The 25729-nt window shown below is 37.0% G+C and overlaps 2 protein-coding genes and 1 non-coding gene across 2 annotated transcripts; 1 reads left to right on the top strand and 2 right to left on the bottom strand.

The window, feature by feature from the left end:
* The window catches only part of LOC122115690 (cytochrome P450 2C25-like), a 451891-nt gene that overhangs the window by 390836 nt on the left and 35326 nt on the right, over positions 1 to 25729 (top strand).
* Positions 124 to 21394, bottom strand: LOC122115821 (cytochrome P450 2C19-like). Its single transcript, XM_042689383.1, has 11 exons — positions 21175 to 21394; positions 19842 to 20006; positions 19520 to 19669; positions 15508 to 15668; positions 13913 to 14066; positions 12515 to 12521; positions 11518 to 11530; positions 10776 to 10920; positions 6730 to 6791; positions 3702 to 3843; positions 124 to 305 (listed from the first exon to the last, which is right to left on the bottom strand). The coding sequence occupies exons 1-11, from the start codon at positions 21338 to 21340 to the stop codon at positions 124 to 126; spliced, it is 1347 nt and encodes a 448-aa protein (XP_042545317.1). The 5' UTR covers positions 21341 to 21394.
* LOC122116054 lies at positions 7193 to 7298 on the bottom strand. The gene has a single exon (XR_006148871.1). It is a non-coding gene; the product is annotated as a U6 spliceosomal RNA (small nuclear RNA).

Below are 25729 nucleotides of genomic sequence, written 5' to 3'. Positions count from 1 at the left end.
CAGCAATCCCTTCAAAATAGAGAACGGATCTTCCTGGATCTGGAGGGAGAGGGGAGATGTGGCAGGGGAAGGAGGTGAACTGCAGATTGCTGCACAGCTGGAGCCAGACAGCAGAGCTCTTCTTTACACTGGAATGAAACAGAGCTTGTATGCTGGTGGCAAAGAGGCAAGCCCATTCAGAACAGGAGTGGTATCCAGGTCCCGTGGATCCACGAGAGGTTTCAGGTTGAAGTTCTGTAAAATGGTGGTTAGGAATAAAAACAGCTCCATGCGGGCCAGGCCTTCTCCAACACAAATCCGTTTCCCTGAAAATTTTGTAAAAAAAACCCCAAAAAACAAAAAACAAGTCAAAGCAAGAAATGACCCCATGCATATAAGTGTGAGAGTGTGAAGCATTGCATTTGTAACTGGTAAAAGAATGTGTCAATGTATTGAAAGCCTTGAGTTCAAACTCCAGTAATGCAAATCTTTTTTAAAAAAAAAGAAACTTTGACTGAGCACTAGTCCCTCACGCCTTTAATCCTAGCCACTCAGGAGGCTGAGATCTGAGGATCACAGTTCCAAGCTAGCCCAGTCAGGAAAGCACCCATGAGACTCTTATCTCCAATTACCCACTCCAAACTGGAAGGAGTACTGTGACTCAAGTGGTAGAGTGCTTGCCTTGAATACAAAGAGGCTCAAGCACAGTGCCCAGGCCCTGAATTCAAGCCCGACAACCAAGAAAGGTAGGAAGGAAGGAAGGAAGGAAGGAAGGAAGGAAGAAAGGGAGGGAGGGAGGGAGGGAGGGAGGGAAGGTGAGAGACAGAAAGAGAAAGAAAGACGAAAGAAAGAAAAGAAAGAAAGAGAGAAAGAAAGAAATACGAAAGAAAGAAAAGAAAGAGAGAAAGAAAGAACAAAAAAAGAACAAAAGAAAGAAAGAAAGAGAAAAAGAAAGAAAGAGAAGGGAAGGAAGGAAGGAAGGGAAAGAAGGAAAGAAAGAAAGGAAGGAAGGAAAAAAGGAAGGAAGGAAGGAAAAAAGGAAGGAAGGAAGGAACGAAGGAAGGAAGGAAGGAAGGAAGGAAGGAAGGAAGGAAGGAAGGAAGGAAGGGAGGGAGGGAGGGAGGAAGGGAAACTTTGAACTTTAGTTAATAATAATGTGCCATTATTGATTTCCTTATTATAGTGAATGTACCATACTAATGTATGGCACAGTTAGGGGAAAAGAGGAGTAAGCATGTAAGAACTCTAGGGACTTCTCGATTTCTCTGTAAATCTAAAAACTGTTCTTGGAAAATAAAATTGACAAGGCCATACTAAAGCCACCAGCAAAAAAAAACAATGTGTCAATGTGCCTTCAGTGAATTACCGAATGCACAGAGATCAGGAAAGCTGTACAGATACCTGGGAATATGTAATCTTCACTAATACATTCATTTGTTTTTTTTTAAATCTGAGAATGGTAGCACAGGCACACACAAACTTGTTAGTCTAACACAGGAGATTAATGCAGAAGAATCTTGAGTTGATAACCACTTTTGTCTTCTCTTCCCTCTTTTCTCTTTCTCTATGCCAGGTTGTGGGTTGCCAAATTATTATATCATTACTCTAATATGTTCTCTGCTAAAGGAGAGGATCATAATTCTGGAAGATCTTTTGGCTTCCAATTGTACTTTTTTCCTGTGGTTGAGATAAGGATTTAATACAGTCTGTCCTCAACCTTAAGACTTACTCCCATCCTTCTCTTTTAGTATTATCCCTACTAATCAGAAAGGACTGTGATCATGTGTTTTGGGATTTCCTCTAAACCTTTGTAACTATAGAATAGTAAATATGTAGGAGTGCAGGACATAGACCTACCCATGACTCCAAGTGGAATTCATCACATGTAAAAATAGTGGTAGGAAATACTGCTTTCCAAATCAACTCAGAAGTCAAATCTTGACACCGTCATTAACCACCCATGTGGGGTAAGTTAGTAAAATATCTGAGCCTTATTTTCTCCTAATATTAAATGGGGATGCTAATAATTCCTTCATGAAATGTTGGTGAGAAATTAAAATAAGAATAGATTAGGATTTATTACAATTTTAATCAAAATTTCATTATTTATTTATAAAAAGTTTGAGTCTCAGTTTTCAATGATACACTTTGCATGTTTTAGAGACACCTATGATTTTCTAAGAAAACCCATTCATATTGCTCATATGAACTGTCCCCAGAAAAATGATGAACACTTTTTGCATTTTAATATTGACAGCCCAACTGTCGATTTTATCAGCATACATAAAATTACAAAGTTTAATTACAAAATTGCAAAGTTTACTATATCATGAAATTCCTTTTGGCTATGATACATTTCCCCTACAGACATCAAGACACAGACCACATTTCATGTCCTTTCTTGTGCTCTTTGTGTCCCTTCAAGCCATAAAATCCTGCCCTCATTCAGCTTCCCAAATATCATATTCAGATTTTCACTGACACTCAAATCATTTGAAACCATAATTTTCTCATTATTTAAAATGTTTCCCTTTGTGTAAAAAAGAAGTGAATTTTTGAAGAGAGATCACTGCCTTTCCCCATGGTATCCATATGACAGATGTAAAGCAGATATCAAAGGTGAGGTCATTAGCTGGGTTCAGTGGCTCATGTCTATAATCCAACTACTCAGGAGGCTGAGATCAGAAGATCGTGATTAGAAGTGAGCCTGGGGAAAGAAAGTCCCTGAGACTCTTACCTGCAATTATCCACCAAAAAGCAGAAGTAGAGCTGTGGCGCAAAGTGGTAGAATGCTAGCATTTAGCAACAAAGGTCAGGAACAGGGCCCAAACCCTGATTTCAAGCCCCACAACTGACAAAAAAAAATAACACCAAAACCAGACAAATAAAGGAATAAACAAAAAAGACAAAGAATCACAGTGTCAGTGAAGGAAGGCTGCTCCCTGGTCAGACACACAGCACACATACTGCAGGTGTGGGGATACAATATCCAGACACATGTCTTAGACTGAAAGAAGAGCTGAGTGCTCTGTGATCATTGTGGGAAATCTACCAATATTTGACAGTTTCTGACAGGTTTGAAAAAAGTGTTCTGTTCTTGTGGTTCTTGACTTTCTTTCTAATGTTCTGCTCTGTCTTCCATCTACTATCTGTCCCTGTTGAAGTACCTTAAATGTCTTAAAATGTTGCTTATGCCATTTTCTGTTTAATAATCAAGTTCAAGAATGTGACAAATGAGTTAATACTCCACCCACAAATCCTCATGTCTTGTCATCTGTGATGATCTTCCCTCACTGCCCTTTGGTGTTCTTCTGTGTCTATTGGGAGAGATTCATTCTATAGAGAAGCCTGGGGGTGACAAATGCCACAAAAAGATGTGGGAGGGACCTCTGATGAGATCATCTGTCTCATTGTGAGTGAGGGCAGTCTAAATGAGTTTCACTGTTTAGGAAGAGATCATTATGATATATGTAAAGAGAGAATGCCAGAATTGCTTGCTTTACCCTGTTGAACTTGGAAGAAATGCACAGAGAAACTGAGGTCTCCCTAATCTGATCAAACAGTGGAGATGCATCATGAACAGGAAAGTGCAAGGGCATTGAGAGTTCTGCTCCTAATCAGGAGCTTACAGGAAATACGCCAGCCCCAAGGAGGCTTTATGTAAGTTCCCACTGACATTCCCCCCAAAGTTATACTGAGATATGGAAATAAAATTTTATTACCTGCTGAGAAAGGTATAAAGTAGTTACTTTTCTTAAAGTTACCACTTTCATCCAGAAAGTGGCCAGGGTCAAACATCTCTGGATTGGGGAATTCCTTGGAGTCATGTAGCACAGATGTCAGTGATGTCAATATGGTTGTGCCCTGGGAACAATAAACACAGATAACATAAGCTAATTAGATAGGTAGGTAGGTAGGTAGATAGATAGATAGATAGATAGATAGATAGATAGATAGATAGATAGATAGATAAATAGATAGATAGATAGATAGATAGAGCTATAGATCTACATAGATTGATACATATATATACCTAGATCTATATAAACCTATGCATATATATAAAGTATACATATATGCATATATATGTAAATAGAGGCTCACACCTATAATCCTAGATACTCAGGAGGCTGAGATCTGAGGACTACAGTTCAAAGACAGTTCAGGCAGGAAAGCCCATGATGCTGTTATCTCCAATTTGCCAATGTGTCTCAGAGTGGTAAACCACTTGAACAAAAAAGGTCAGGGACAGTGCTCAGGCTCTGAGTTCAAGCCCCATGACCACCCCTCCCATTACCCTTGCCAAAAAAACACAGAACACAAATCGTTAAAATGGTGACAGACACAATGAGAATCACTTAGTTTAATCTTCTGGTCTATAGGTAATGAAGACTTCCAACCAATGAACTGGCTTCAGAACCAAAAAATATCAACACAGAATGTATGGAAAAAAGGCAAGTATCCCCAAAGTTTAACAATTCTATAGCAATAGACATAAAGGATATTGAAGAAGATTAAAGCCCAAAGAACTCAAATGTATGATTGCAAGAAAAATTATTTCAAGTGGCAAAAACTCCTATGCTCCTGGATTGGAAAGATCAACATCATGAAAATGGCAATACTTCCCAAGGCTATCTACAAATTCAATGCGATATCTGTCAATATTCCATCCTCATTCCTCAAGGAAATAGAAGAGGCAATCCAAAAATTCATATGGAACAATAAAAGACCCCGGATAGCTAAAACAATCCTCAACAGAAAGAACAGTGCTGGAGGAATATCAATACCAAATTTCAAACTCTACTACAAAGCCATACTAATCAAAACAGCTTGGTACTGGCACAAGAACAGACCTCAGGATCAATGAAATAGAATTGAAACCCCAGAAAGAACCTACAGACCTATAGCCATCTAATTTTCAATAAGGGAGCTAAAAAAGTAGAATGGAAGAAAGACAGCCCCTTCAGTAAATTGTGCTGGCAAAATTGGTTAGCTACTTGCAGAAAACTAAAGCTAGATCCTTATATATCACCCTGCAGCAGAATCAACCCCAAATGGATCAAAGACGTCGGAGACAAAGCAGACACACTGAAAACATTGGAATAGGAGACACCTTAGGACTCCTTGGCACAGGCCAAAATTTTCTTAATAGAGACCCAGAAACACAACAAATCAAAGAAAGGTTGGACAATTGGGGTTTCATGAAATTGCAGAGCTTCTGTATGGGAAAGGACATAGCTAGCAAGATTAATAGAAAGCCCACAGATTGGGAGAAGATGTTCACTAGCCTTACAATGGACAAAGGTCTCATATCTAAAATATACCTGGAACTCAAAAACTTAAATCCCCCAACAACAAATCTTCCAAGAAACAACTGCCCAATAAATAAGTGGGCTAAAGAATTAAAGGAAACTTCTGTGAAGAGGAAAGAAGGATGGCCAGTAGACACATGAAGAAATGCTCAACCTCTCTAGCCATAAAAGAAATGCAAATCCAAACAACATTGAGATACCAGCTCACCCATGAACTCTAATAACAACAGATGCTGGAGGAGATGTGGACAGAAGGGAACCTTACTGCACTGTTGGTGGGAGTGTAAACTTGTTCAACCACTTTGGAAAGTAGTACGGAGGTTCCTCAAAAGACTCCACATAGAACTCTCCTATGACCCAGCAATCCCACTTTTGGGCATTTACCTAAATGATCACAAACAAGGCCACACTAAAGCTACCAGCATCACTATGTTTATTGCAGCATTATTTACCATAGCTAAGATATGGAACCAACCCAGATGCCCCTCAGTAGATGAATGGATCAAGAAAATGTCTCCATCAGAAAGAATGACATTGCCCCATTTGTTAGGAAATGGAAAGACTTGTAAAAAATTATATTAAGTGAAGTAAGCCAGGCCCAAAAAACTTAGGTCCCATGGTTTCCCTTATTTGCAATAACTAGTATATGTCTGAGTCAAGCAGAAAAGGTCCGATAAGTTGATGTTAGGGAAATGAACCCTAAGATATGTATTCAAATGTTTTTTTTTCTTTCAGGCGATTGTTTTTAACATATTTATAAGATTATTTCTTTGTTGCTTTGTATGTTACCCCCCCACCCATGGTATAATCCCTTCTTTCACTGTATTTGCGGTTGGTATAATATGTGGAAGGGAAGGCAAAAAACAAATCATTTAAATAGGGATACAGGTGGATCCATTTCAACAATGAGATGTACAAGTCGTTATGTGGAAAAACAATATTTACAACTTTAGAGGGGGAGAGGAGAATGGGGTGGGGAGGTGGAGGGAGGATGGGATGGGAAGGGGAAACAAAGGAGGAGGGTACAATGCTTGATAAGAAATGTACTCATTATCTTGCCCATGTAATTGTAACTCCTCTGTACAGTATTTTCACAATAAAAATTAAAATTAAAAGAAAAATTATTTCAACAAAATGATTTCAATACAATAAAAAGAACAAGTATAAAAAATGAGTGAATTTGAAATGGATACAAATAAACAGCTAAATGAAGTAAGACAAACAATGCAATATATAAATGAGGAGTTCAATAAAGATACAGAAATATTAAAAAATAGTTAAACTAAAATTTTGAAAATGAAAAGCTATATGAATAAAAAGAACTCAATAGAAAAGAGTGAATCAAACTGAAACAGAATATCAGGGATCAAGGAAAAAGTAGATAGATTAGTCAGATGAAGAACTAGGTGAAAGGTTCAAAAAGATTAATCAAGCCCACCTTGGGAACTTGAAAGGTCAAATCTATAAACATAGACATAGAGGTTGAAGAAAAGGCCCATGCTAAAACAATACAAAAAAATAGTCAATAAAATGATGTGAGAATATTTCCTAAATCTTTATAAATCCAGGTACACGAGGTTTTTAGAGCAGCAAACAGATCATATCCAAAAAGAATCACTCCAAGACACATTATAGTTAAACATTAAATGTTCAGAAACAGTAAAGAGTACTGACAGCTGCCAAAGAAAAGCAATGAGTCATCTATGGTGGCAAGCCCATCAGCATAATACCAGATTTCTCAACAGCAGAAACCTTAAAAGCAAGAAGGGCATAAAGCAATAGAAGGTCAACAACTACCCATCTAGAATACAATGACTGCATTTGCTTATCAGACCTTCCTCCATTCCTGTGCCCCTAATGTCCCTCCTCCAGTGTTTCCATTGCCTGGTATTCGTTTTGATAACAATATGGAATGATTCACAAATTTGAGAGTTACCCTTATGCAGGGGCCATGCTAATCTTCTCTGTATTGTTTCTTTTTACTATATGTGCTGCCTAAGACAGCACCACACTAAAATTTTAAACACATAAAAAGAAGAAACCTAGGCATTCACACTGAGACCACAGGAGGATACTTTGGGGAGAGGAACACAAAGGTTGAATGCATATGTGCATCTGATCATACAAAGTAATATTTATTGGAATGAACTTCAGGAAATGAAAATGAGGGTTTTTTCCTTCTTTTGCTGTTTTTTGTTTTCTTCCTCTTTGTTCTGTTTGTTCATTTATCTTTCCTTGGGAGTGTAAGGGGAGGCACAGAAATGGAGGGACAAAGGGTGAACAAATGCAGCAGTGGCACTCACCAGACACTATGTTCAAAATGAACTATACAACTTGTGGATGGGATGGGAAGGAAAAACTGGGAGAGAGCCAAGGAAGGGGTGGCAGTGTCCAAGAAGAAACCTACTCTACCTGAATTATGTAACTGTAACCCCTCTGCACATCACCTGTATAATTAAAACTTTTCAAGAAGAATCATTACAGAGAATAGATCTGATTCAAAATATTACAATGTTTATGTTCAAAATTCATACATATGTAAGAACACAGGGTAAACTTCCCTAATGTTATTTAAAAAAACAAACAAAGATACTTAAGACACCAGAATTGACTGTGAAATACCAAGCTAGAAATCTTTTCTGCCAATCATAATGAAACAAAGATGACCACTAAAATCTATTTTGTTTACACCATCCTGGCTGCCAGTACAAAAATTCAACAAAGCACAATTATAGGCACAAGAATCAGAAAAGGAAGTAGAATCTATTAAACCATATATTATGGTAATACACCCTAAACTTCCGAACAAATCTACAGAGAATTCATTAGCAATGACTAGTAAATTTCATGAGTCTACATTTCATGAGGTCATCAGAAGGATTAAGGTAATTATGTTTCTATATATCAGGTACAAATGATAGCAAAGGCATCATAAAAATAATAACAATCAAGCTAGGCACTGGTGGCTCATGTCTGTAATCTTAGCTGCTCAGGAGGCTGAGATCTAAGGATCATGGTTCAAAGCCAGCCCAGGCAACAAAGTCCATGAGTCTCTTATCTCCAGTTAACCACCAGAAAACTGGAAGTGGAACTGTAGTGCAAACTGGTAGAGCACTAGCTTTGAGCAAATGAACTCACGGACAGTGCACAGGCCAACAAGCACCAAGCCAATGAAAAACTAAAATAGTAATAGGCAAAGCCCTATGCATTTAAACAAAGTCTATGAATTTATTTGTAGTCGACTCAATTGAAAACAAAATATTACTTGGAAAATAAAGTAAGGCATAGGTAAATTGGAAGCATGACTCATTAATGAATTGAGGAAATCAAGGTAACATTTTCTCCCAAATTTATCTATAACTTTACTGGAGGCATAATTCATATCCCAGCACAACATATTGGTGTGAGTGTAAACTTGTTCAACCACTTTGGAAAGCAGTATGGAGGTTCCTCAAATGATTACACATAGAGCTCCACTATGACCCAGCAATCCCCTTTTGGAATTACCCAAACAATCACAAACAAGGCTATACTAAATCTACCAGCACAACTATGTTTATCGCATAGCAACGATATGGAACCAACCCAGATGACCCTCCATAGATGAATGGATCAAGAAAATTTGGTATATAATATTTTATATATATATATATATATATATATATATAACTAGTATATGTCTATGACTAGCACAAAAGGTCAAAAGCTATGTACATATGAACATACAAGGTGATGCTAAGTGCAATGACCCCAAAGATAGAGACACAAGAAGTTTTACCTTTTTTGCTGTTGTTTTCAATGTATTTATAATGTACTATGTGATATTTTTGTTTCTTTTGTATGTTCTTCCCCTATGGTATAACCACTGTCTTCATTGTATTTGATTCCAGTGCCCTGCATCTTGTATAAACATTTTTCTAATTTGGGGAGGGGAAGGGAAATAACAAAATGCTGAAATAGGATACAGGTTGACCCATTGTAACAATGAGAAGTACAAGACACTATGTTGAAAACCAACTTTACAACTTTGTGGGTGGGGGAGGGAGGAAGTTGAGGTGGGGAAGAAAGGAATGGTAGGGGAAAAACAAAGGAGGAGGTAACAATGTTCCATAGGGAAATTTACTCACTACCTTTTTCATGTAACTGTAACCCCTCTGTACAGTGCCTTTACAATAAAAGATATATAAAAAAAAAAAGTTATGCATCAAAAACAAGAGGGCATGGCAAGGCCTCTCAACTTTATACTTCACTGTCTTTACCCAAAATTTCTGAGAGTTCTCTGTACAGAGAGAGAGAAAGAAAGAGAGAGAGAAAGAGAGAGAGAGAGAGTGTCTTCTTAGTGTGGAGAGAGTTTTTCTTTACACCTGAGGAGTGGAGGTGTGATAAGAATTTGAACATGGAGAGTCTGTTTGCTAAATTCTTTTCTATTTTCTTTGATATTGTTACTTCTAAATAGGAAACTTTATGAGGTTGGGGATGTGGCTTATTGGTAGAGTGCTTGCCTACCATGCATGAAGCCCTGGGATTTATTCCTCAGTACCACATACACAGAAGAAGGCAGAAGTAGGGTTGTGGCTCAAGTGTAGAGTGACAGCCTTGAGCAAAAGAAGCTCAGGGACAGTACCCAGCCCCTGAGTTCAAGCTCAGGACTGGCAAAATAAAAAGGGAGAAACTTTATGGGAATTTTGGAGACATAGCTTGGTTTTTCTTCCCTTACAACTATTCCTGTTACCACATTTAGGTGAAAGCAACATGTGTCTGGCTCAGTTATTTTATCACAGTTACATCTACTCTGAGTATCAGAATTTTGGTAGACTTCTTATCCAGTTAGTATTCTCTTCTCCTTTTTGTGGTGAGAGGTCTAATTCTCATTTAAATTATTTTATAATATCTCCTAAAACATTACATAGTGTTTCCACACCTAAAACTCTATAAATACAAAACAACATTGTAAAAGATAAAATTTACAGATGCCTTTGTAAAATTCTAACTTTACCAAACATAAGTTTTATGGACTTAGACTTCTGAAATTGTAAAATACCTTCTGGTATGGCATCTGTACATTTCTAATGAGAAAATATTCATGAATGGAATTTATCTCATACATCCTCATTAATTTCTAGGACTTGTACTTATGCATTGGTGACAAGAGTTCTCTTTGGCCTATGGCAGCAGTAGATTAGTCAGAATGAGGAAAAATATATAGAAGAACCCATTGTGAAAGCTGGAGTTTTGGTGTAAAATCAATATGTTATTGTATGTCAATTTATGATAGAGCAGTTTTCAAATGATTACCTGCCAGAAAATCCAGACACAAGACAGAGTCTTGCTGCTTTTCCTACTACAATGTTCTCATCACTTGTCTCTGATTTCAGCTGGTGGCACAGGATGTTGAGCTGTGAGACGTACCTGACAAGGGAAATCCCTACCAGCATCTTTCCTATATTTTCCGAAGTTTCACCTAGGTCTCCCTTGTGCTCCTACCTGTGACGTGAGGGTGCTTCATCAGGAGCAGCAGGGAGTATCTCAGTGTTGTGCTCGTCGTTTCTGTCCCAGCACCAAATAAATCAGATGCAACCATTGTCAAATTTTCATTAGTAAATTCCGATGATTCCTTGTGATTTTCCTGCTCCTAAGATTTGATGCAATTATATTATTTACCAGCACCTGTGATGACAGTGAATTCACAATATCTCACAGTGGTATGAAGTTGGAGAGTAAAGGAATAAGAGCAATGCACAATTGACAGTGGGACGGCGACTAGTTTAGACTAAGTAAGGCTTCAGGCCTCCTGGGCTGTCCTGACTCTAACTGATCTGGTGCTATGACTGAATCTGAGGTGATGAAACTCATCATTCATTTAAGCTACTAATAACTGAATTTTCTCTAACTATTGAAGGATCAGAAAATTGAATACTGCAAGTAGGAAAGTTAGGGACATAGGTATTGTAAGCCTGAAGCAAAAAATCTGCAATTAAAATTTTTTTGCAGTTGATGTTATTGAACAGTGTGTGGGCATTGCCCTTGAGCTTCTTTTCTCAAGGCTAGTGCTATACCACTTGAACCACAGCTCCACTTCCCACTATTTTCTGTTTAATTTGGAGATAAGAGTCTCAAAAAGACTTTCATGTCCAGGCTGCCTTCAAACTTTGATCCTTAGATCCCAGCCCCTTGACAGTAGTTTTACAAGCATGGCTCCTCATTGCAATTTAACTTCTTGTATCACACATTTACATATGCTCAATATTGCTTATGAAAATGCTAAAAGGCAGCAAAACTTAGGAGTCACAAGGAACGAGAATGGGTTCATCAAAACCCAATGAGTCAGCAGATGGGAAGCACCAAGTCAGGTGGTCTAGGGAACCTGAGTAAGAATGACTAGGAATGCATGAGCTGAAGAGACACTAATCATGAAGACAATAAGTGTTCACATTAACTTGTCATTGGAACAAAGGAGAGAGGATGGATGAAACAGTGCCAAGGACTGAGAAGATGGCCCAAAACCAAGTTGTCAACAAGGCTGCAGTTTTAGATATTGAATGAGAAAATCATTAAATGGCCAAAATACATCATTTTCTAACTAGTGTCTGGGCTAACATTAAATCCATCATGCTTTTGTAATCTCCAGATGACTTGCAGTATGTCTAGTAATATGTTATTAAAACAATTTAATTAAACGGCTCCTCTCAACGTACTCTCTTGGAAAAGGGTCATCTCCTTTGACTATATCAACATCACATGCTTTGAAAACTGGTCAAGTTAAACAAACTTTGATAATATCTACTTTATGTACTTTTCTATGGTCATCAAGTTATAGCTACTCTTAAATCTTGAGGTCAACTTACTCTAGAATAGTATATTCAAACACCAATATTAAAGCTTCCATCTGTCATAATAAATTTGGAGATTTAATAGTTGAAGGTCACATAGACTATTGTACTCTAGGCTGTATAAGTGTTGAAAAATTAATGGAAATCTAAATGAATGAAAATCTAATGATTCCATGTCATGGACTAAAACACCAATTTTATCTCATATGTTATCATCATGCAGGAGAAATTAATACTTCTAAGATAAATAAAAGAGATGAGAGTCTGTCATGAATAGATCTACCATACAAGGAGTGCTAAGGGGAATCAGCTTTCAAGTAGAAACTAAAGCATATTCAACAATAAATTCGCACCAAGTCAAGAAATACATATCCTTGTTAAATATAACCATACAGAAAATCTGAATGTTAATTATACTACACTTTTTATTCAACCTCTTTTTAGATTTTATACATATATTTTAAGGGAAGTATAGGAGGCAATAATAATAGATGAATTCTATGGATACCCAATGTATTGAAGATATAAATTGTAACAAAAACAACCAAAGAAGGATGCAATTTTAGGGGGAGGATTAAAAGTGTTCTCAGACACTAATTCACTCTAATTTCACAGTAGACTGTCATAAGTGTGTTATAGTAATCCCATGGTAAATAATAAGGATTCAAATTTGCTTAGCTTAACTAAATATCCCCATGCTGCTGATCACATGTATGGTGTATAACTTGAGTACAGTGCTATATGTTATTGACTGTGATAGACAATTTGCTCCAGGAAAGTTAGAATGAACTTGTGACTTTAAATGAGCATCATTATTCCACAATACTGTGAAATTCGGGAAATTATGTAATCACTTAATCACAATCAAAAAAAAAAAACCTCAGGGAAGGTAGGAAGGGAAGGGATGGTAGGGGGAAAACAATGGAGGGGGTAACAATGCATAATAGGAAGTGTAATCATTACCTTACTCATGTAACTGTAACCCTCTGTATAGTATCTTTACAATAAAAAATAAAATAAAATTTGCTTAGGTTATTGCAGTATATTATATATGTATAAAATATCTATATTATCTATGGATTATCTATATGTATTTTACATATCTGTTACATATATAACATATTCATTATATGTTTATGTGATAAAACATAAGGAAAACCTCTAAAATCTATATAAAGAAGACAAATTAGTAAACATAACAGAAGAGGTGAAATTGATTACATTACATTATACGCATCTGTAACATATCACAATAGAAGCCTTTGCACAATAAATTTGTTAATAAAAATGTGAAAAGCATAATAAAATTATATTGTGTTATATATTTTTTAAGTAACACCATTAAAAATCCTTTATAAGGAACATTTACCATGACCAATTAAGGATCATTCCAGAATTATCTCTTCAAAACCAATTCTGACTTAGAGAACATGCATAATATTTACATATTCTATTCTATATAATAATGACACCCATCTTTACATAATGACACATATTTTGCAGGGAAATTGTTTCTATTCACCTGCCATGTGCATTCTGCTTCTCCTTATTATATTATTTTATATAAAAAGAGTAAATATTTTCTAATTATTTGAGAAATAAATTTTAAGTTTCCCAGGATGCTTAGTGTAGCTTCCTTTATACAACTGATAACTTACTTTTTCAAGCACTGCTGGTCTGATGGTTTAAACATTTCAAGTAACACGGACTATTTAATATATCACAGAATGCTCAAGGATTCAAATAAATGTAATTTTTGATATCTTATCTGTTTCTTCTTAATCAGGAAACAATCAATCAAGTCTCTTGGATTGTTAACATCCAGTGATTCTTCATGGTCATTTATTTTCTTCAAAATGTAACTATTTATATCATCAAAATTTTTTAGTAATGTTTTATGACTTCCTGGTAGACAATCAATGAGATCAAGGAAAAGGTTGTAGATCTAAAAGCAAAAGTAATAAGTTATTAAATATGTTTGTACATACATACTATATACATATTATAGAAAACTTGGCTGTAAATAAAAATGACACATGGCTTCCATCTTGAAGGGAATTTTCGATGGAACATATAAAATGAGAGGGGTTCAAAGATGCTCTAAAATTTAGTCTCATGATAGAGTATCTAACCTCTCTGTGATCACATAGTTATTAACTTTTACAGAGTTTAAGACATGCCAAACTCTAAAACATTGTGAAGATTTTATTTTTTGTTCGGTCGTGGGGCTTGAACTCTGGGCTTGGGTGCTGTCCTTGCACTCTTCAGCTCAATGCAAGCTCTCTACCGCTTGAGCCACAACGCCACTTCCATTGTGAAGATTTTTATAGTTTAATTTTGTCATTTCTCCCCAGGCTACCTCTTCATCTAGGATCACAGTGGAATCAGCAAACACTCTGACTCTACTCAGTGATGCCTAGTAGTTTCTATTGTTGCAAATATGCTTCCTTTCTGAGGTAAAATACTTCTGCTCAGTAATAGCTTGAATATGAGATGTCTGAAAACAAACCTGTGGAAAATGTAAGCTTTCTGTAAGCACCTGGATATCCACTGATCCACCAGGCATCTATCAGAACCTGAACAAAACAATTTATAGGAAAAATCCCTTTGGGATTTAATGGGAAATATCAAATTAATTGCTGGAGTACATTAGCTTGAGTAAATCCTAAAGGTTTAGACATCTTTCTCAGCTGATTATATTGTTTTTCTTCCATTTCTATTATTATCAGTTAGCTGTCAAAGGTTCTCATTTTGACATGTCCACATATAAATAAAATGCATTTTTCCTTTTGGTGTCAGTACTAGGGTTTGAACTCAGAGCCCCAGATCCTTGCTTCACTTTCTTGGTCATGACTTGTTTTTGCTGACTTTCTATTTGGGAGATGGATTCTGTCAGACTTCTCTGCCCTGGCTGGCTCAAATCCTTGATCTTCCAGGTCTCAGTCTCCTGAGTAACTAACATTTTAGGTATGAGCCAACAAGGCCCAGTTTTACAATATATCTAGATGAGACAATAAATCTAGACTCCTCTGCTACTCTCCCTCATCATTTCCTCCCCTGCTTCCCAAACCAATTTCAACAGGCTTCACTCTGGAACTGCAGAAAATGAACTAGACCTTATCAATTAACCTGAAGTAATATCAATTGAAAGTTAATCGAGGATCTTAATATAAAACCAGAAACTTTGAAGCTACTACAAAAATAGAATAGGGAAAATGCTAGAATGTGTGGCCATAGGCAGTAATTTCCTGAATGGCACTCTACCATTCTTTAGGTAGCACTGTTGGGTCCAAGTGTTCACCTTACTAGTGGCTCTTTATTTAATTTGGGTCTGTTGAAAAAAAAAAGATAAGTGTTTTCTTAGGAAGAAAAGATCTTGGCTTCACCTGCATCCATGGTGAGCTCCCAATCTTGACATTCTCATTCAATTTCTTCATCAAGTTCAGGAAGTTCTGGTCTTTATAATCAAAACGATTCTGGAAAACAATGGAGCAGATGACATTGCAAGGAGCACAGGCCAGGATGAAGGTGGGGTCACAGGGTGAGCCTGAAGAGTTAGAAACAAATGAAATATACATATGAAATACTGTACTCAGCCTTTGTCATCTTTACCATTTTATTACTATTTTACTTGTAAATTCCTCTAACAGCCAAATATCCCATTTGAATTAAACCTGCTTATCTTTAACCTGGAGCTTGAGTTGGCCAGTATAAACCAACTAGCAAAATAATGTCAGTTCATACTAATTGCCTTTACCTATAGTCTTTCAATCAGATAAATGCTATTTTCAAAAACGAAGACTTTTACATACCTAATAGTCAACCATTCAGAGTAGCAATATATCTGTTTCCAAAATCTATAGGCTACACAAAACTGAGAAGGATGGTGATGGAATATCAGGTGTCTATACCTTTTTTGAATTACCAATGGAGAGAAACTAAAGAGAGATTTTACCAGAGTTCAAGTACTAGAAGGAACCAAGGTAAAAAGCAGAATGGTTTCATGTTTTATGAAGAAAAGGGGAATGACTAATATTTTTAATTTATTATTATTATATTTAAGTAGTTGTACAAAGAAGTCTCATTCTAGAAAACAGTATATGAATGTCTAACAACATTGTAACCCATCGCTCCTAACCCATCTCTTCTCTCACTAATATTACTAATTTAGTAATAATTAAGTTTAAGCCTGTTATTAAATGTAAAATCAGGGAAGGCAAACAAAAACATAGCATTAACAAATGGGAGAATCTTTTTCATTTTAAAATTATTAAGTAAATTTCCCCTCCCTAAGAAATACGTAGACACTAAGTCTAATCAAACACAAAATTTAATTTGTGGATAGGGCTGAATTTTTGGAATTCTACATTAAACAATATGTACATATATATTTAAATTTGTCTGCCTGTGAGGTTCTATTATTTGACATGTTAATTAAAGAAAACATTATTTTTGGCACTCTGTACAATGAAATGGCTATGAGCAAATCATCAACATGTAAAATGCTACTGACTTTAAACTGAAAGTAAGTCGTCATGAATTAAAGACATTGTGAATTGATGTGGTTGTTTGGATTAAACAAGTGTCATTGAGCTGGTTGCATGTATGTAGGCTAGTTACTGATTGAAATGAGTCTAAGCTCTCAGAAAAACTTTTATCATAACTATGAAGGGGGCAGTTATCTGGGAAGTTGTTGAGATTTGCTATGACTGCAGGTATGACATTCACAGGTTAAGTCTGATTTATGTCTTTCATTTTATTTGGAATAATGAATTTAAAAAGCCAGGTTATGTGGAATCCAAGTGGACAATGCTATCCATTGTAACTATAGGTTAGTAGATTTGGGTAAGCGTGTAATTAACAGAAGATTTTTAATATAAAATCCAATACACATGGAGAAAAAGTGATAGATGAAGAACGTAAAAAAATTCATATATATATATGTGTGTGTGTGTATATATATATATATATATATTCATATATATATATATATGTGTATATATATATATATATATATGACAGCACCTAACAGCCATTTTTGCTTCTGTATGAATTGCTTTGTGCTAGATGATTGTATGGTTTTTGTATGATTTTAACTGTGACTGGTTTTAGTTACTCAGTAGTGGAATGTCAGCCTGGGAGCTTAGAGTTACTTAGTAAAAGACTTCAAAGGTTTTACAGCCCTGACCAAGGGGGCAAATTCCTCAGAATTATCCCCACAGCTGCAACGCCCCTCCCAAAGGCCGAGGCAGTAAGGCCCTAGGGAAGAAATATAATGTTTTAAGAAACCTAAGCAACTCCATTTTTGTTTAACACTCCATCTCAGTTCTGCGACTTGACTCGTGATCCACTTTAGCCCCAATGCTAGGAATTTATGACAGAAAGCCATGCACAATTCTTGGAGCCATAGATGGGGTTTGCTTAAGGCAGGGGTTAGCCACCAAGTGGTGTTGCCCCCCCAGCCACCTAGGACTAAGAGTTTCTAACCAACCCGTTCTTCAGAGCCCGGGGTGAGACATGCCATGCATTCTGTTGGTCAGGGTGTGACTAGTAACCTTTTTCGGTCAAGCTATGGACCAAGGACCTTTTTCTGTAAAGGTCAACCAATCATTATTTGCCCAGTTTAGCTTGCTTTAAATGTAAATGTTAACCAATCATGTAATTTCTTATGGAAAAGTTCCTTAAAGTTGTTTGTTCAATACTATAAAAACTGCGCTGATTCTATGCTCATGGCCTCTTAGCGTCACTGGTTACCATGTGCGCGGAGGACCAAGCTCGAGCTTGCAATAAACCGGCTCTTTGCTACTTACATTGATCGTGGTCTCTGGTGGTCTTCTGGGGGTCCCCGAATTTTGGTATAACAATAGACAAAATTGAAAATTGAGCTAGAATACACTAAAAAAAGACTGGGTAAAGAACTGATCATAATAGTTGAAATATAGCTAATTGAGTCATTAAATCAAAGTGTGTATTTCACAGATTCATGATAGAGCACATAATTACTCAAAACATAAATAAAATTCTAAAGTTTTGGGAAGGAAGAAATAATGTTGGGGTATAGCAATTGTGTTTTCAGAGAAATAATTTTTAGATGAATTTTATTGAGACAATAAAGCAAATAAAATCTTATCTTACACCACTTCATGACTATCCAAAATTCTGGCATGGGTACTGAGAAGTCAATGATAATGAGCATACCATATAGTTGCATCTTTGGGGGGGGGAGGTAGACAGGGTCATTACCACCCTGTTCATTTAGCAAGCACGATCATATAAAGGCTACATTACGTACCCTCAATTATGCTAAGTGGGAAGCATTGCTACTTAACTCTTCAGAAAAGAAACTCAAAATATCTATTTAGCCAGACACTGGTGTGTTAGGTCTGCCCAGGAGGCCAGAGACTAGAGACCCTTCAGTTGGTTTTCTCCTCTTGAATTCTAGAAGTCCCTGCCCAGCATCTGTAACCCAAGCAACTGGCATGCCTGGGTGCAGTGTGAGGTCCTCCAGACGCTGAGATCATCTGTGCTTACACCATGGACACATTCCTTCCCCCACACTCTCCTATATAATTTTTCTCCTCCCGCCATTATCTCTATTGCTCTGCCCAACTCCATTTTGTGAGGCTCAAGATTGCTTTCTCCCTCTCTCAATAAACAACACTCTTCCCTTCAATCACTTGAGAGTTTCCTTTTGGCAGCCCTTGTATGGTGTTGTTAATGAAGAGAGCCCTAGGTACTCAGGGGGCTGAAATCTGGGGATTGTGGTTGGGAACAAGCCCAGGCAAACAAATCGCTGCAAATCTATGACACCTATAGTGTCTCACCAGCTAGAAGCTTGAACTGGAGGGATAGCTCAAAAGGTAGAGCACCAGCCATGATCTGGGCAAGAGTTTAAAGCCCAGAGTTCAAACCCCAATTGCGCCATAAAACAAAAAAGGAAATTTACATTCATGATTTCTGATTAGAAAAAAAGAATCCATTTCTTTTCTTTTTTTTTGTCGGTCATGGGGCTTGAACTCGGGGCCTGGGCGCTGTCCCTCAGCTCTTCAGCTCAAGGCGAGCGCTCTACCACTTGAGCTACAGCGCCACTTCCAAGAATCCATTTCTTAAACAGAAGGGACTCTAACAGAAACACTCTAAAATAGTTACATAAAGCAGCTCCCTTGGGCTGGGAAGGTGGCTCAGTGGTAGAGCGATTGCCTTGCATGCCTGAGGCCCTGGGTTCATATTCTTCAGCTCCACATAAGCAAAAAGAAAAAAGCCAGAAGTGGCGCTGTGGCTCAAGTGGTAGAGCGCTAGCCTTGAGCTAAAGAGCTGAGGGACAGCGCCCAGGCACAGAGTTCAGGCCCCACGACCGGACCCAAAAATAAATAAATAAATAAATAAAGCAGCTCCCACCCTTGGTTTTCCTCAACTCCTCCACGAGGCAGCATGCTTCCTCTTGAACACGCTCTTCAATGCTCCTCTTCCCCATCCCAAAATTCCGCAAGGTCATGAGTGAGAAGCGCCTCATCTCTCTCCATCTGTGTCCATTGCTGAAAACAATTCCTAAATGAAAGGAAGTAGAAACATGGATGAAGAAGTCAAGCAAGGAAAAGGAAGCCGACAGATGGCAGGCACTGGGATGGCCAAAGTTTGGCTCTTTTTCCATCCTCCTTATCAACACATCCTCTGCCCCACTCCCCCACAAATATACACACACATGAATATGTACACTTACCAAGGCCTCTGTTAGCTTTTTCAGCCAATGGGAGCCTGCCTCTTCCAGAGAACTCCTCTCCATGGTCAATCAGAGCTTCCTTCACTGCTTCATATCCATGCAACACCACAGTGGGCTTCATGCCCAAATTCAGAGTGAACACAGGGCCATAGACTTTCGAGAAGTGGAAAATAAAAAGAAAAAAAATGCTAGTGAAAGAAGTCATTATTTGTTCTTCAGAGTGAGCCTGAGGAAAACTGATATCATGTTTCTATTTTTATGCTTCTTTATTTTGGCAAACACAACTTAAAATATTTGCAAAGATCATATGTTATAGAGGAGGCTTGTTACAGCTGTCATTTAGAGATGGCCTGCACTGTGCCATGCAATGGAGCAGGGCGTTGATACTCCATTATAACTCATCTTCACATCAAAACACACACAAGCTTGTCATGATTCACAAAGAACAAATCAGAGGGCTGTGGGATCTAAATTCATTTCTAGAGGCCCACTGATAATGAATAGGCAATTTGTAGTTGAACTCTGCTTATTCAACATTCCATGCTTGAGATATGTTTAATTCTCATTTGTACACCAAACCAGAGGAGATTACTGCTTTCAGAAAACTTCTGAAGCACTTATTCGTGAGAATCTTACTTCCTTTGACAAACAAGGAAAACCGGCAGTTTTTAGTCAGCACAGGTGCTTGTACAGGCAAGTATAGTTTGGGATCTATTGGTATTAGAAACAGAGGGTGTGCCCCACAGAGGCTGCCCCAGTACATGAATCATCTTCAAAAACAATTTCTCAACTAGCAACATTCTTTGCCCCAGACAAAAGTTTTATGGAAAAATCGAGGTGGATTCTGATACCGTCAGTGTTCCCCTAAATGGTCTCATGTCTTTATGTTCTCTCATCCTCACAGATATTACCTATCAATCACTCACAGCTTCTCAGAGAAGTTAACTTTCAAAATGATGCTGAAAAAAATCAGTGTCTAATATGCTATATGACTTTTTGAATTGACCATTTAATCACAGAACTTTCCTTTCAAAGAATCTGCAGGAAAAAAATCATAAACTTGTCTGTCTAACTAAGATGGGGAGAATCATCCATAACATTTGCAATTTTGTGGCTGAGACTAAAATAGACAGTAACCCACTCACATAATACATTACTTCATTCCTTGACTAAAATACAAATTTGAAAAGTCACAAGCATGTAACACTTTATACAAGGATATTTTTTATGATAACAAATCATGCTATTCTACCTACAGCAATACATTTAAAATAAATAAATATTCATTTATATCTGTCAGAGACCATTGGGCAAACATGAAGAGTACTTACCTTGGTTAAAGATTTAGTGATGTCTTTAATGTCAATCTGCAGAATATTTCCAATAATTGGGAAAGGAGTGGGACCTGGAGGGAGCTTCCTTCTCCCAGAGTTCTGTCTCCATATTGAAAAGAGAAGAAGACAGGAGAGACCCAGCACCAGGATAACTACTGGACCCATTGAGGCCTTCTCTTCTTCTGAGAGTACTGTGAGCTTGCAGGGCTGACCTTTTATAATGCTCCCTGAGACTGTAGTGTGCCTCCTTATTGCTTTACTCATGAATTAGGTAGAAGTTTACTTTAATCTGTCTTCTGATTAGACTTTGTCCTGATGATAGAGATAAAAGTAGAATGACCTGTACACATGTCCCTCTTTCCAGAGGGCACAGAGGCAATTGTGATTTAGTTGCATTTGTTAGCGATCAAATATTGCTACTTAAAATACAAGCCTACCTGCTTTCAATATTCAGCTATGGTTGAGAAGTATTAAAGTCAACAACTTGAACATTATTCAAACATGGTATTCATTTTTAAACATTTTTGTTGTTATTCTAAGGTAGATGTACAGAGGGGTTACAATTACATAAGTCAATAAAGAGTATATTTCTTGATTCTCGGATTAGTGACACGTTGGGAAGTTTTGGAAATAAGGTATTCTGTATTTTCCAGGAAATGTATATTTAAACTTGTTTTTTGCTCTATACAACACTTCCAGATGTGTTGTCACTACTGAGACTCTTCAACAAGTTGGTAGACTTGTCCATTGTTATTTCTAACCAAATGTAAAATTCTTAGCATCAGTCATGCATTTTGAAAAGTACTGACCAAAAGTTGCAGGTCCTTGACCATTATAGGACAGAAAAATGGAAAGCTAAGCTCATTATTATTTTTCTTTTTCTAATGAGGTAAAGGAGGAGCAGGAGTACAGGAGAACTGTGGATGCTGCGTGGCTCATAGACTTCACACCCTCGACATTCATCTCTCCACATGACCGCGCCTCCCCTTAGATTGTACCCTGGCTCAGACCGGCTAGCTTTCAGCTTCCTAGTATTCACTTCGCTGAATTGCTTGTTAAATGTTCAAGGAATTATACCATGCAAACCAGGCTTTTTCAGTTTGACTGTGTATATACTCCTGTGCATGCTTTAATATGTGTTTATATTTTAAATATAATTTCCATATAGTAGATAAATCAAGCACTTCATCTATCTCAGGCTGATTTAACTCACCCAGTATGAATTTTTTCTAGGTCCATCCATTTCTCTGTAATTGATGCAATATTATTATTCCTGATAGATTAATAATACATATATATGTGTGTCTATGTATAGTTTATGCGTGTGTGAGTGTGTGCATGTTACATTAACGCATCATGGGTTCTTATTTATGCATTATCTCTTGTCTCTGCTGATTTTCCTGCTGGTTTTTCCTCTGATTTAGAGGCATCCATGCATGGAATGTTTTCAGGCTTCAGTGTCCACTGTGTGTGCCTTGGGGCTTCTATCTCTACAGTCTATGTAACAACTTTTCCGTCAGCATGGCCTCAGCACTCTTGATAAATCAAAACTTCTTTCCATAGCACTCACGTTTATAGCAGTTTTGTTAAGAATTAGGTATAAGAATATATAGTGTATACAGAGTGTATCTTTTTTTATTTTTTATTGTTTTTTTATTGTGAAAATACTATACAGAGGGGTTACAATTACATGGGCAAGATAGTGAGTACATTTCTTATCAAGCATTGTAGCCTCTTCCTTTGTTTACCTTTCCCTTCCCTTCCCAGCCTCCCCAGAAGCCCCACCCAATCCCCCCCCCCCACCAAAGTTGTAAAGTTCATTTTCAACATGACAACTTGTACTTCTCATTGTTGCAATGGGTCCACCTGTATCCTTATTTAAATGACTTGTTTTTCCCCTTTCCCTCCACAAATTATACCGACATCAAATACAGTGAAAGCAGGGATTATACTGTGGGGGAAGGACATACAAAGCAACAAAGAAATAATCTTATAAATGCTTTAGAAATCAATGCATGAAAGAAAAAAAACATTTAAATACATATCTTAGGATTCATTTTATTAACATCACCTTATCTGACCTTTTCTGCTTGACTCATATATATACTAGATATTGCAAATAATGGAAACCATGGGACCAATGTTTCTTTGGGCCTGGCTTACTTCACTTAATATAATTTTTCCAAGTCTTTCCATTTCCTCACAAATCGGGCAATGTCATTCTTTCTGATGGAGGCATAGAATTCCATTGTGTGTATATACCACATTTTCTTGATCCATTCATCTACTGAGGGGCATCTGGGTTGGTTCCATATCTTAGCTATGGTAAATAATGCTGCAATAAACATAGTTGTGCTGGTAGCTTTAGTGTGGTCTTGTTTGTAATCATTTGGGTAAATGCCCAAAAGTGGGATTGCTAGGTCATACAGTGTATATGGAGTGCTTCTATAGGAGGAATAGTGAGCTATGTCACCCATCATCATCTTATCTCTTTTATTTTGTGTGTGCCAGCTCTGGGGTCTTGAACTTAGGACTTGGATGCTATCCCTGAGTATTTGTGCTCAAAGCTAGTGCTCTATCATTGAAGACAAAGCTCTAGTTCCATTTTTTTTAGGAGTGAATTAAAGATAAGAATCTAATGGAATTTCTTTTCCTGGTTTTCAGCAGCCATTTTAAGAGCTCAGCCTCTGAAGTTACATATATGTACTCAGGGCCTCTCACTGGCTAGAAATGCTAGTGATTCATATACTCAACCCTCTTTAAACTTAGCTTTGAGATTAAATCATGTAATAGCTAATACAAACAATAAGGAGATAATTCCTCATTCCCAGAAGAATTGTTTTTCTTAATAAGAAAATAGATAGCAAGTGCTTGTGGGTATTTTGGATTAACTTGTACATACTGGTGTGAATATGAAGTAGTGTCAATATTCTTCAATATTATCTGTGAGCTCAGCAATTTTTTTAAAAGAACTATTGTAGGATCAAACAATCCCAATGCTTCTAAATTTCCACAGAAAAGTAAAACATTATGTTGATGACATACAACATAGCATTTTTAACAGCATTATAGCCTAAAATATTTTTTAGCAACAGTAAAAGAGAAACATAATATTTTTATATATAATTTAATTTACCTTGCTGCCAGTATTCCTTGCATAAACGAAAGGTTTTATTGGGGGTAGAATATCACCTTTGGATGTACGAATATACTGCACTATTGATTTTATGGTGTCTCCCAAGACCTCAGTATTTCCGCTGTAATGATTTGATGATTTTTCAAATTGGTAAAGATAGATTATTGTTTGTGTGTATTTTTTATTATATTCAGAACACTATGTATTTCAGGCACACAGATTTATGTTTTGATGAAAACATTTTTTTCTGCTCCTTTTCCCAACAGAGGTAATTCATAATGGGATAGAATAATCAGAAGAGAAATGACATCTGTTAAAAAATATGGTGCTTGGTTACAAAGTCAATATAAAATAACATATGTTGTCAAATGTTGAAAATATCTACAAAAATCAGTGCTCATTACTTTCTTTCTTTCTTTTTCTCTTTTTTTCTTTCTTTCTTTCTTTTTTTTTTTTGGTCAGTCCTGGGGCTTGAACTCTGGGCTTGGGTGCTATCCCTCAGCTCTTCTGCTCAAGGCGAGCACACTACCGCTTGAGCCACACCGCCACTTCTGGTTCTCTAGTAGTTTATTGGAGATAAGCGTCTCAAGGACTTTCCTGACCCAGCTGGCTTTGAACCATGATCCTCAGCTCTCAGCCTCCTGAGTAGCTAGGATTACAGGTGTGAGCCACCAGCTCATGCTCAGTGTTCTTCTTTCTATAGTATGACATTTGTTTAGTCTCTGAACAATTTTTTTCACATAGAACTACCTTCAAAATGTTGAACTTCAAAATGGATAATTACCCTGTATATTTATCTTTTAGCATTTCAATTAGGATCTGTTAATCTTGAACTTTTGCTACTTACTTTGTATTCAGAAATAGAGACTTGAATTACTGGAAATATTAAAACACTCTTCGCATTCTTGAAAAAACAACAAATAATGGCTGAAAACTTTCCAATTCAAGGAAAGTCATGAATGATATTCATGTAGGAAATTCACTGAAAGTCAAGACAAAGCCAAAGAAATTCATAACACAGCATATTTTAATCAATCTGCCTAAAATTAAAGAGAAAAAAAACATTTAAAAGCAGCAAGAGAGAAGCAATTCCTCACATACAGTAGTCTCAATATGAACAACTGGCTTACTTTCCTTTAGAAACTATGGAAGTCAGCACGTGTTACCATAATATATTTAAAATACAGACAGGAAAGCTTCAAGGAAGAATTTTATACCTAGCAATAACATTTCTATGAAATAATGTGGGAAGGCACCCAGCATCTCTTGTATACTAAGCAATTATTCTACTACTTGAGCCATAACCCCAGCTCTTTTGTTTGAATTTCATTTTTGAGACAATGTGTCTGGAGCTTTACTGTGCCTGACCTTAAACTTATCATCATCCTGCCTCAACCTCTCAAGTAGCTGGGATTATA

Source organism: Dipodomys spectabilis, unplaced genomic scaffold (genome assembly GCF_019054845.1).
Source record: "Dipodomys spectabilis isolate Male_0828 unplaced genomic scaffold, ASM1905484v1 ptg000125l, whole genome shotgun sequence".
Taxonomy (NCBI): Eukaryota; Metazoa; Chordata; class Mammalia; order Rodentia; family Heteromyidae; genus Dipodomys; species Dipodomys spectabilis.
The sequence above is the reverse complement of the archived record's forward strand: the minus strand, read 5'-3'. Positions and strand labels throughout refer to the sequence as shown.